Source organism: Notothenia rossii (assembly GCF_949606895.1).
Source record: "Notothenia rossii genome assembly, chromosome: 6".
Lineage (NCBI taxonomy): Eukaryota > Metazoa > Chordata > Actinopteri > Perciformes > Nototheniidae > Notothenia > Notothenia rossii.
Genome location: NC_136909.1, coordinates 73,284,994 through 73,297,137, shown reverse-complemented (window position 1 = coordinate 73,297,137; position 12,144 = coordinate 73,284,994). Strand labels below are relative to the sequence as shown.

The 12,144-nt window shown below is 43.8% G+C and overlaps 1 protein-coding gene across 3 annotated transcripts in view; it reads right to left on the bottom strand.

Moving 5' to 3' along the window:
- Positions 1-12,144, bottom strand: part of slit1a (slit homolog 1a) — an 86,372-nt gene that overhangs the window by 20,115 nt on the left and 54,113 nt on the right. For 2 of the 3 annotated variants that reach the window (XM_079686964.1, XM_079686966.1), the window contains exons 9-15: positions 11,273-11,420; positions 6,816-6,887; positions 4,325-4,396; positions 4,152-4,223; positions 3,768-3,911; positions 2,154-2,317; positions 1,167-1,190 (exon numbers count right to left, since the gene is read on the bottom strand). In XM_079686964.1, coding sequence (XP_079543090.1) covers positions 1,167-1,190; positions 2,154-2,317; positions 3,768-3,911; positions 4,152-4,223; positions 4,325-4,396; positions 6,816-6,887; positions 11,273-11,420 — 696 coding nt within the window. The remainder of the gene's footprint in view (positions 1-1,166; positions 1,191-2,153; positions 2,318-3,767; positions 3,912-4,151; positions 4,224-4,324; positions 4,397-6,815; positions 6,888-11,272; positions 11,421-12,144) is intronic. The other variant, XM_079686965.1, reaches the window with a different exon arrangement.

Here is a 12,144-nt window from a genome sequence, read left to right as displayed (position 1 = left end):
ATTAATTAAATTAAATACTAACACGCAGACAAACAGGCGTAGACACTGAATCACACAAGCAACTGCAACACACACACACACACACACACACACACACACACACACACACACACACACACACACACACACACACACACACACACACACACACACACACACACACACACACACACACACACACACACACACACACACACACACACACACACACACACACACACACACACACACACACACACACACACACACACACACACACACACACACACACACACACACACACACACACACACACACACACACGACTCAACCCACACACACACACACACACACACACACACAATTTTCTTGGAAGTGCTCTTGTTAAGAGGTCCGGAAACATCCGCTGATAGGAATCTGGGTCCTCTGGTGGGCTTTATTTTCTTTAGCTCTTACTGATAGAAGGGACACACTTTCCTTCCCCTCTGTCCTTCTCTTCCCCCCCCCACCCTTTCTGCCCCTCTTGGTGAGTGACTGTCTGTGCTCATGCCAAAGCAAAGAGCCACTTCCTTGGGACTCTATCTGCTGAGACTGTTAGGAAAACAGAGCTGAGGAGAAACAGACGCTCTCACACATATATTCATTAAGATGAACACATGGGTCCAGTCACTCAAAAGCCCAATTAGCTGCTCTTATATGCATACATTCCTACTAGCATGCCCATTTTGAATAATTTCAACCCCTGATGCCCAAAGTAAATTCTCTGAAGTTCATTTCCTCTGCTCATCCTACCATTATCCAAATGAAAGGATATTACAATTACACAAGAGGTATTTAAGGGTCATCCTTTTGACTCTCTTTTGTTTCCACTTCAACATCATTCTGTCTCCTCTGTTGGCATCTGAATGCTATTGTTTCCACCCCCATGTGACTAAGTAGTACCTGTGTCATCAGGTTTCCAGCTCTCAGCAATAAACTTGGTAAATAAAATGCTATCATTACGGAAAGGAATTGTGCCAAAACTACAAAAAGGTTGTTATAAACTGAAAATATCCTTTAAACTGCAGGAGAATGGTATTTAAATGAGCAGTACGTAATGGAATGAATGATGCCTCTAAACGGCTGCGGTGGGATAATTAAAGAAAAGAGGAAGACAATGATAGGTGTGAACATTTACAAGCACTCACCTGGGATGAAGTACTGCTCTTTGGCTGTGATGGAGAAAAGAAAGAGGGACGGATGTCAGTGAGACCAGTCTGGCCGGCATAGCTGTGGTGTTGCTATGCTTCAGAACAGTCATATATAAAGATTATATATGACGACACAAGGTATATGACATTCAAACAGAGAAGCCTAGGACTGTCTCTGTGCATGGCAATGTGGAGGAACTAGTAACGATGTGAAAAGGTGGTAAATATTTGGCTGTTGCTAAGGAAGAGTGAAATGAAGGGAAGACAGTGAGAAAAAAAGATAGAAAAAAGAAAGAAAGAGAAAAACACATGGACTCCCTTCTTCAGCAGGTCTAGCCAAACAAATGAGGCTATAAAGAAGTGTGAAACCTCAGCAGCGCAGAGTGCCAGACAGCGTAACACAGCGCTTAAACACAATAGTGGGCAGAGGAGGAGGGAGGGTGGATGGTGAGGCATGGATAGTGCAGTGCAGAGGAGTGAGGGGGGGGTGAAGGAAACCTGAGCCTGGCAGGCAGAGAGTGGGGAGCAGGGGGGAGTTGGAGGCTGAGATTGGCAGAGGGCAGAGGAATGGTGGGCACGTAAAGAAACTCTAGCCCTTATACCAGCCTCGACTGGTGATCTCAGCTCATTGCGGTTTGAATATGAAACCACACTGTGGTAATATGGAGGGGAAACGGAGAAACAGCGAAACAATCTGTCTCTCCTTGGCCCCAAGTTCATCTGGGGCGATATTGATTGAGTCGCACCGGCACAGCAAATGGCCGAATAAAACATTTAGCCAGGAATTATCACTCATTACTATGTTGTAAGGTAGAGGGAACAAAGCAGAGATAAAAGCCACTCCCAGTGGAGAGGAAGAGAGAAGGTCAGAGTAAGAAGGTGAGAAACAAGTGGAATAAAAACAGTCTGTCCGAGAGATAGAAAGCCCGAGAGAGAAATGTGAGGGAGACATTTGTTCAGAGTGACACGAAGCCACCGGCCTACCGGAGCAGCGGAACTTCTTGCTCTTGATCTGTCCGATGCGCTTGTTAGCGAGTCGGCGAGGGCTGGCACAGCGGGCGCCGCTGGTCTCGATGGGGTTGGAGCGCAGGTAGTCTGCCAGCCACTTCAGATTACAGTCACAAATAAATGGATTCTGGGCCAGGTGACTGGAGAACAGCGAGGGAGAGTTGGAGAAAGGGGAGGGGAAGTAAGGAGAGAGAGTAACAAATTAAAATACATGGAAACTGTAACCCAAAGGCCAACAGAAACATCATAAAGAGTATATCTATATTTATATCTTTGTTTATTGACTTTAAGGTTAAGTCATGTCATAATAACATGATCTTATTATGTTAAAAGTTTGACACGGAAAGGAAATGTCTTTTTACTTATTGTCAAGAGTAAAAAGAGAAAGTTGATACCACTCTAATTCTTGTGAGGTAAATATGAAACTACAGCCAGTAGCTGGTTAGCTTAGCTTGGCATAGAGACTATCTTGGCTCTGTCCATCTGCAACTTCTTAAAATGTAAATGTTTTTGATTTATGATTCTGGGAAAACTCTACTCAAAAACTAAAAGAACTAAACCGTTACTGACAATGTTAAGAGTTTGATCCCACATAATTCATCATATTTACAATAATGTAAAACACAATAACTTTAGGTTGATTATTTAGTAAATAATTTTTGCATACATTTAATATATTGAAAAGATTTTTGAGGCAGTAGTTTGTTTTGCTAGAGATTTATATTGTGTTGACAGATTTGTCCAATTTCCTGAGCAATAAATGGAGTTGACTCAAGATTAGCTACACCTCTCAGCGTAACACTAATTCAATAAAAAGTACCAGAAAATAAAGAATCCAAGACCATAACTAATAATGTAATAAACATCGCTTTAACTTTACTCCAGCTCAGTGTGTACTTTAATCCAAATGATGAAGTTAATTAAGGAGTGAGGAGATCGTGGGAAGACTTTGCATGTATTAATAACCCGATTTGAAGGGGTATAAATACATGCAATGGCCAAACAAGAAGCTTGTTTTTAGACTGGGACCCTTAAACCCAGGGCTGTGTGTGTGTGTGTGTGTGTGTGTGTGTGTGTGTGTGTGTGTGTGTGTGTGTGTGTGTGTGTGTGTGTGTGTGTGTGTGTGTGTGTGTGTTGAACATAGTGGTAGCACTATCCATCATCATCTTCAACAGGTGTCTAGAAACATTAGCATATATGGATGACAATCTCATGCGGTGTGTTTGAGACATGGTAGGCGCCATGGTGTGGGGTCTGTATTGATAACAGCATGTGGGTTGCCTTGTTTATCGGAAAAGAAAAAAAAGGAGAACATTCATTTAGACCGAATTGGTGCTGTCTGGGTAACGGCGGTGGAAAGAGGGTGTGGTGTGCGCGGATTCTGATCTGGATCTGGCCGCAGAAGCTGTGTGTGTCCGCGTGTTTGTGGAGATGATAGATTTACTCTCCTCTCTACCTCATCATTCCTGTGTTATTACACAGATCTGCAAGTAAACAACTCCTGTGTTGGCTCATGTTTGATGGTGACAGCTCAGTATGTGTCAGAGCGTGCACAGCAGCAGCATGTTCATGTGCGTGTGTTCCACTCACAGGGTCTGTATAGCTCGTAGTGAAGTGAAGGTGCCCTTGGCAACAGTTTGGATCTTATTGTCGTAGAGTGATAGCAGCGAGAGATTCTGCAGGTCCTGGAAGGCGTTGGCACGAACGCAGTGAATCTTATTGGCATTCAGCAACCTGAGAGCAAGGGGGAAGAAAAGGAAACAAAGAGAGAGCGAGGAAGAAGGAAGGAGGGAAGCAGCCTGTCAGAGTTTCTTTATATATTCATTCATTATGCATTCCATCTAGAAAACTATGCACAGGTACAAAGTTTATTTGAAGGTTATGGCTTATTTTACTGAGTGGGAGTAAAGGATGCGTGGTATTCAGTTTATGTCTGCAGTATATCAGCAGAGTGTGTGTGTGTGTTCTGCTTACAGCAGTTGCAGGGCGTAGAGGCCGTCAAACACCCCCTTGGGCAGGTCGGTGATCTTATTTCCATACAGCACACTGGGAAATCAAAACACACACTTGCATAAGACACGGGAAATGACAACAGGGTGAATATTTATGCAGAGATACATGCAGAAACTCGGCTCAGGGCCACTTACAGGGAGTTGAGGGAGCGCAGGCCCTGGAAGGCATCAGGAGCTATCTCTGAGATCTGGTTGTTGCTCAGGTCTCTGCGTTGAAGAAGAAGGTCAGAGATTTTAGTCAAGGAAACTGAGGTCTTGGGAAAAAGTCATTTTTCTGTGGAAGGCTTTACCCCAGTGTTGCCTGGGTGTTCTTATAATACATCCATTGGTGTCACTGGCAAGCAATGAGGAAGTAAATGTAGTGTGAGCTGGATTGAGATGAGTTCCAGCTCTCTCCCATATTTGCTGGTTCGTCTCTTCAAGGGATTTAATGAAATTGAGCAAGCTAGAGTTTTGGAGCCAATCAAAACATTTGCTTGTATTATTTGTGGCCTATCAACTGGCCCTGTGTTGTATCAAGGTGAGTGTGTGTGAGTCAAAATGGGGTGCAGGGCTAGAATCCAAAGATAAATACAGTAGACTGCCTCTGAACATAGTTAATAGGATCCACAGGCCTCTCCCCACAGGATAACCACTAAGCCTGTGTGCCTATGTGTTTATGTGTGTGTGTGTGTGTGTGTGTGTGTGTGTGTGTGTGTGTGTGTGTGTGTGTGTGTGTGTGTGTGTGTGTGTGTGTGTGTGTGTGTGTGTGTGTGTGTGTGTGTGAGAGAGAGAATAAATCCAACAGTAAATGAGGAACAGTGGGACAGAAAGAGAGAAAGACAGATGGAGAGGGAGAGTTAATGGACTATGTGGACTGAACTCCAGTCGACTGGATACCTTTGAAGGAAAATCATCATGTGGTGAAGGAGAGGGATATTTTCTTATTTGGGGGTAACAGTCAAATAAGTACCCATTCGTCTTTTTGCAAAGGACTGAGGTTTTCTGGAAACAAAAAATGTGGCGAAGGAGCCAAATCTGCACCGGTGTGTGTCTGTAAACTCAGACACTGGTGTTTTTGTGTGTGTGCCGGTGTGAGGGCTGTTACTGCATCCCAATCTTAAGGAGCGGTTCATGTGTAGGGCATCTAAACTGGGACAAGGTGACAGAAAATGTGTATGGTTGGTATTTACAGGGAGAGGAGGGCACACATGGTGAGGAGAAGGATGCTCACATAACTCCACAAATAAATTGTATAAACAAATACAAACACACAAAATCCCTAAATATAACTTTAACTTACATAATCATGACTTACAATAACATATTTTCCAGATAATACGTGGGGATAACTAACATCTATTTATACTGTAAGACATACATATGAACATCAGCAGAGTCTGAACCCATAGCGTGAACATACTGTATGTGTCATGATGTGGATGCTGTCTACACACAGTGTGTTATGGGGGTGTTGGACACAGGAGAGGCCGGCAGTGAGGGCACACTGCCAGCTGAATCAACAGAGGGACGGAGGGTCAACACAGACATGTGGCCATGCATTGTTGTTGCTAAATGCAGATTCAGCAGCAGCAACAGTAGCAGTTCATGTCTGCTTTACTTAGCTAAAGGCGAGAAACCTGACATTTTCTTGAGCATAAACTGACAAAAAATAAAGATAATTCACCAAACGCCTAAAGAAGAACAGCAAAGTTGCCGTAAAACTTGATATACTTAATTTAAGATATGGAGTTAAGATAAGATTAGCATTTTCATGCATCATATTTTTGCCACAACATTAACTTTAACAGTTTGTTGATATGGATTTGTTCAATCTGTTAAACTGCCATTGGACCTGCTTTTTATATTCTATGAAAATCCAAAAAGTTTGTATCATATTATTCAGTAAATAGCAATTACCTTTTTGTAACCAGTAACCATTTTTCAAAGTAACCTAACATTTATTTAGTTTAAGTGTTTCCTTTACAATAACATAGAAACATGATTTGCAATGAGAAAGCAGTTTCCTCAGGAGTTCAGCATGTCAGCATATAGTACCTCATTTGAACATCAAACTGTCCCTGGAGTTGGATTATAAAGCAGAGAGGGATCCTTAAAGAAGTGCAGAGAAACTCCGTGACCCTCAGTTTCTCCCTGCTGCTATGTCGGTCAGGCCTGGTGGTGTTGGAGCTGTGGGTTTGGCCGACTGGTGTGTGCTGGCTGGTTGACCAGACAGCTGGTGAAAAACCACTCATCTACCAGCCTGATGCTGTTCGCTCCCAGAGAGAGCGAGGCCTCATTCCAGCACACTCTCCGTCCCCTCATCATCCTCCCAGCCGCAGTTTACAGTGTGCCCACGCAGGCACAACACACACACACAGACTGGACACAATACTAGCCAGGGGAATACCAGTACGCAGCATGAAAGATGAGAACTGTTATTATGCTCATGTAGCATCTGATGCCTGCTTTCCATGCCACCCCAAGTCTGAGAACAGGAATATGTTCTCTCGGCGCAGAAAAAATAAATACTTCATGCTCCTCAGGAGTGGAATGAGAAGCCAATTGTCGCTTCTCTTTCCAGCCCTCAACTTCTTGTTCTCGTCTGTATTATTTAGCCCTGAGGTGAGTCTACCGCTGTACTTACATCCTACGCAGCTTCTTGTAGGGAGAGAAGGCTCCGGGAGGAACAGACTTAATCCCATTCTGCTCCAGACGTCTGGAGAAAAGAGGAGAAGAGGAGAAGAGGAGAAAAGAAAAAGATACCATCAGTTAACCAACAATAGACTTCTCCATGGTAACAAAGTTGAGTAATCCTCCCATTACCTCTGACCTTTGGTGATTGGCCTGATTATATTAACGGAGATCTATTTCCCAGCTGTAATAGGTCCAGGCATGTTGGAGTCATAACATCCTCAGAACCAATAAACAGTCTGAATACTAAAGTGCTGTGGAAAAGGACTGGAGGGGAAAAGGCTCCGTCTCGATTTGTGAGAGGGTGTTAAGGCCTTCAACTTAAGTCATATTTCTTTTTAGTATAACATTTATAGTTTCCAGCACTAATGTTCTCATATGATATCATGAAATCAATAATGACCTCACTTGTTCTTGTGAAATTTGTTTTTATCCTCTGGGTGTCTGCAAAGTGTCCGCTGAAACCTTTGCATTGCGTTGAAATATGACTTTTCTAGTTCACTCTTTCCTGTGAGCCAGAGGGCTGCTGAGGCAAAACGTTGACAAGGAAAATGTCGGACAAAATCTCACCATAAAAAAACTGTCAAGGAGCGAAATGAACACAGAGACATACATACAATTGGTCGTTTAAAACAGAACAGTCACAAACTCTAATCAGTGTCAGATGGTCCCGGGGAACCAGACATCACTCAACCCCATTAGTTTGGGCATGTCTGTGTGTTTCTGGCCGGCTGCTACTTAGGACCCAGCTCAGTCCCAGAGCAATTCCCTGGTGAATCTGGCAGAGGGCTGTTTATCTGCAGGTCACTTCACAGCTTTTAAAACTATCCTTAACAAGGCTTAGCAGGGCCTGGAGGGAGCCAGCTGTGGGCCTGTCTGGTTGTCCGGACCATGCAGAGGAACTGGCGGCAGAACAGGAGGCATGGGCCTATGCAAGATTTGGTAGACCAGAGGAAAACAGAATCTAAAAGATAATTAAAACGCTATTTGTTACCACAGGGAAAATGAGAAATATTTAAAACACTTATTGGAAACTGAATGTTGTTGATAGTTTTAACCATCACTCTCTTAAGTGTGTAATTTATTGGTCCATGACCATTTCCACATAATTTAATTATTCTACTAGAGAAAGACTTATTACATGCCTCTTGGCTGCTGTTTATGTCTGTTTATGGGGGGTAAATGTTTTGTTACACATTCACCACAGCCAATTAACAGTTTTGAGTTTCCACATTTTTCAATCAGGACTCTTTACCCTTCAAAGAAGTAGCCTACATTTATGGAGCGATATAGGAGCGTAATTGACATTCTTAGGATAGCAGTGATTCCAGACCACAGATTCCTGCGGTGTGCATGCTCTCTCCGTCTGTTTTTGTCTGCCTGTTCCAGTGTGTCTGTGGATTTACAGCTAAGTGACAGCGCTGTGGTTCCTCTGCCCTCACCATGCGGCAGAGTGCTGGGCCAAGTGGCTTTAGCGCCTTCTCTCATCAACCAGTCTGTCTGCCCGGTTCAAACCAGTCTGGCACTCTTCATAATGTCTGCATGTGTTTCAGCATCTACAAGCTGTGTGTGTGTGTGTCAGCATATAACAAAACCCTCCGAGCCAGACAAGGGCACACAATGCTGTTTGACAACTTTTTAGCCAAAGCGTTGTGGCTGCTAGCAGATCGATATGTGCAAGCGACTTAATCCCTCCAATCAACAAAGGAGCTGCTTTGTCCAATCACCAGAGAAAAAAGAAACAATCTCTCAGAGTCGCCTTCAGACGGACAATCAATGATTCCTATCCCATTTGTCAGGCAGGACATTTGTTTGTGTGTCTGTGTGTGTCTCTGAGCTGGTGTTTGTGTCAGCCCAATCAATGCTCCTCATCCTTTTCATTAGGGTCTGAGCATGGTTTTCATTAAGGGGAAACACATTACGCCTTTGGGTATTCACCCAATGCGTGCGTGAGTCAGAAATGGATGGCAGGACCGCAGCAGTGGATGAAAGGAGTGGGGAGAGGGGGGGTGCATTTTTATGGCAGAGTTCAGTCATTGCAGACTATGGTGCATAATAATCTGTTGTGGTAGTGTTTAGGCTAACTGGGCCTGGTCTCACAAGAGAGGAGTACAGAAACCAGCTCACATCCCCACAGCCATAAACACAACACTGGCATTCATTAGGGGAGACCAGGGCATGGAGGTTGCCGTTCTCCGATTTGTACGTAATGAGAGCAGCATGTGTGTGTTTGTGTGTGTATGTGAGTTTCCTAGTGCCTCATTAACAAGGCATTAGGCTGGCCTTGATACCCAGCAGCCCGCCTTGCTGTAATTGAAACTGATCTTATAATGAACTTCAAGCACAGATCCAACCTGCTGCACCAAATTACTGAGCGGAGTCCCCGCCTCATGTCTTTTTATTCCTTCACTGCTGATCTGCCTCCTCAAACCTGCCTGTGGTGCTTTGGCAAGCAGGGAAAGACGGAGAGAAATGTGGAGGAGGAAAAGAAATCAAGAGAGGAGGAGAAATAGTGAAGGAAAAGTGATGTGGGAATACAACCTGTACGGTAATGCGCTGATGGGCAGGACAGAAGGAATGTGCATGTTCAAAGCCAGTGTTTCCCTGGTCTTGTAAACCATGAATCAGAACATAGTAGAGTTTATTAGCAGGACGTGGTTAGGCACCAATTAGATCTGAAGGGCATGGAGACATTTAAAATGTCTTTACTCATCTGCTGTGCCGAGAGAATCTACTGTCTATAAAACCTGTGCATGCTGGAGCTATCTTTCAGCCATCTCCCTGTTCTCCCATTACTGCTGCTCCCTGGTTATTGGGCTCATAGATCACATCAGTCTCCACGAGATACTCCACTTTACAACTGGAGGGCACGCCAAGGAAGTCTACAAACCTTAAAACATGGCACAAACTGAGAGGCAATGGTGAAGTTGAATTATTTACATCTCAAAAGTCAATACGCAGCGTGTGCGAAGACTTAAAATGGTCTGAAATACCCCAGTGTTTTTGGGTGGTCATTTAATCAGACAAGAACACACAGAAGTGTGCACCATACGTCCACATTTCGAAATCCAGCACACCACTGCTCTAGAAATGGGTCAGGGTTATTGGGGAACATCGGATCTGTGACTCCCTTATAATTGGGTATTTATAAACAGACCCCATGGGGAGGAGGAGACCTAGAAACTTGCTGTGTCCTCTGAACTACACACATGCTCCTTGGAAGATCATGCAATCTGACTGCCGCCCCTCCCTATATCCTCCCTTTCCTCAATGTGCATAAAGCTTATAAGTTATAACCGCTGTACTATTTCATGCCGACTTCTGCCGGGCGCATTAAACCCCCCGATAAAGGCAGTAAAAGCACTACCTTGAAAAGTCTAGCCGTGCATTCCCGGGGAATTATGGTACGCTGATAGCATGTGGGGCGTAAACAGTTAATGCTCAGACAGATGTTGAAGGACTGATAAACTGACGGAGGGAAAGTGCACACATGTGGTTCACAGCCATCTGAGCTGATAAGAGCATGTAGCAGCAGTCTTAAGTCTGCTTTAGTCTGCGTGCGTCGCTCACACTGTACAGCTAATTGATGGATGCCTCGCTGCCAGGTGATGCATAGTGAGAATAGCAAGCTGGAACAACATATGTACATAAAACATGCATGTTTAAATCTTCTCAGCCATGTTAAACCCAGGCATGTGCTGACACAGACGGAGAGATATATATTTGGAAACACATTTACATCTTTAATGCACACACTTGCATAAAGATTGCCCGGCAGAACCATGCTTCACAGAACAACGCAGCTGTGGATGTCCCTGCATCTCATTCATTTAGCTCTGCTGCTCAGGTTCCACTGGAATCTAAAGTTCCTTAATATGAAAGTGCTGTCTAGTTCTGAGGGTTATCTGCCCCCCAAAAAGGATCAAAACTGAGCTTTACATGATTGAATAATGTAAATGTTGATTGGTAAAAAAAAGTATAGATTTGTCTGCCATTTTATTGTCATATCCTATTGGGAAGGGTGAATAGTTTTGATGGTATTACATGATGCAAAATCTTCCTTCCATTTAATTTCCCTTTGATGGAGCTGTAATTGCACGTTGCAAAGTTTCTGACTGATCTAGTAACAAAAAAAGACCTAAACAACTATAACTTAAGAGTTGGTGACAATGTCAACTCTTTATAATGTACCCACAGCTGCTTCACAGTTAAAGATTTTATTCTAAAAAGTCGCAAATGATTTCAGCAAAGTTTCACACATTCTTCTCCATGCCACATACTGTAAATGAGGAGCCAGAATGTTTCAATCAAATAATTGATTAATTTAGTGTGTCTATCATTGGGACAAATAGAACTGTGCATCTGTTTTCAGGTCTAAAAACGGCAAAAGAAAACAGGTATCGTGCTTACATCTCAGCCATGGTGTCGGGCAGGTTGGCTGGGATGGCGGTGAGACCTTTCCCTCTGCAGTCCACGATGTTGTTGCTGCAGGTACACATGGCGGGGCAAGAGCCTCCACCGATGCTGCAGGGCTGAGGGCCGGAAGACTCATGGTGACCTGAAAGGAATATTTAAAGAGAGAAACTCGGTGAGAAACAACTATGATAAGAAAGGAACATGCAACTACAGGTGTGTGATTACAGATGGATTTGGTTTGTTTGAATGAGAGCTGCATGACTCTGAGCAGGATTAGGGGGCGAGATTGTTTTGCCGGAGGATTTGTGCGCCGACATGGAGCAGCTCCTGCGCTCACGTGGAGCTCACACTGCTTTGCTGTTCATGTCATCAACCCTTTGTGCTTTATAAGCTGATTTGCAAATGAACACACATTCCCAGGGATGTTTTGACATTGAGAAATATAAATGAAACCTCCTACTCTTGACTTTGTTGTAAAGCCCAACATCCTTGAGAATCAATGGGCAAGAAACTGGGTTATTTATCAAAGGAGTGCCACGGTATATTGAGAAGAAGAAAGACATGAATAATAGAGCCGGAGCAGCGATTGAAGGCCTCCCAATAACATCCATTGATCGCTCCGTACATTTTTCTCCTGAGTCTGCGTTCTCTGGGTGGAATTGATGCCATTCTGCACATTCAGCTTTACAACCCCCCACCTCTTCACTTCCATTTGTTCTAAAACACTTCAACTTTCACATTTGCATACAGAGCACAGAACCCATCACGCTGTCTCTAGATACCTGTTCAAATAGCTGCGGCACTGTCAACGATATGGTGAAGAGTGAGAGCTTGCACTGGCAGTATGCGGTGTTGGGTCTGTGTGT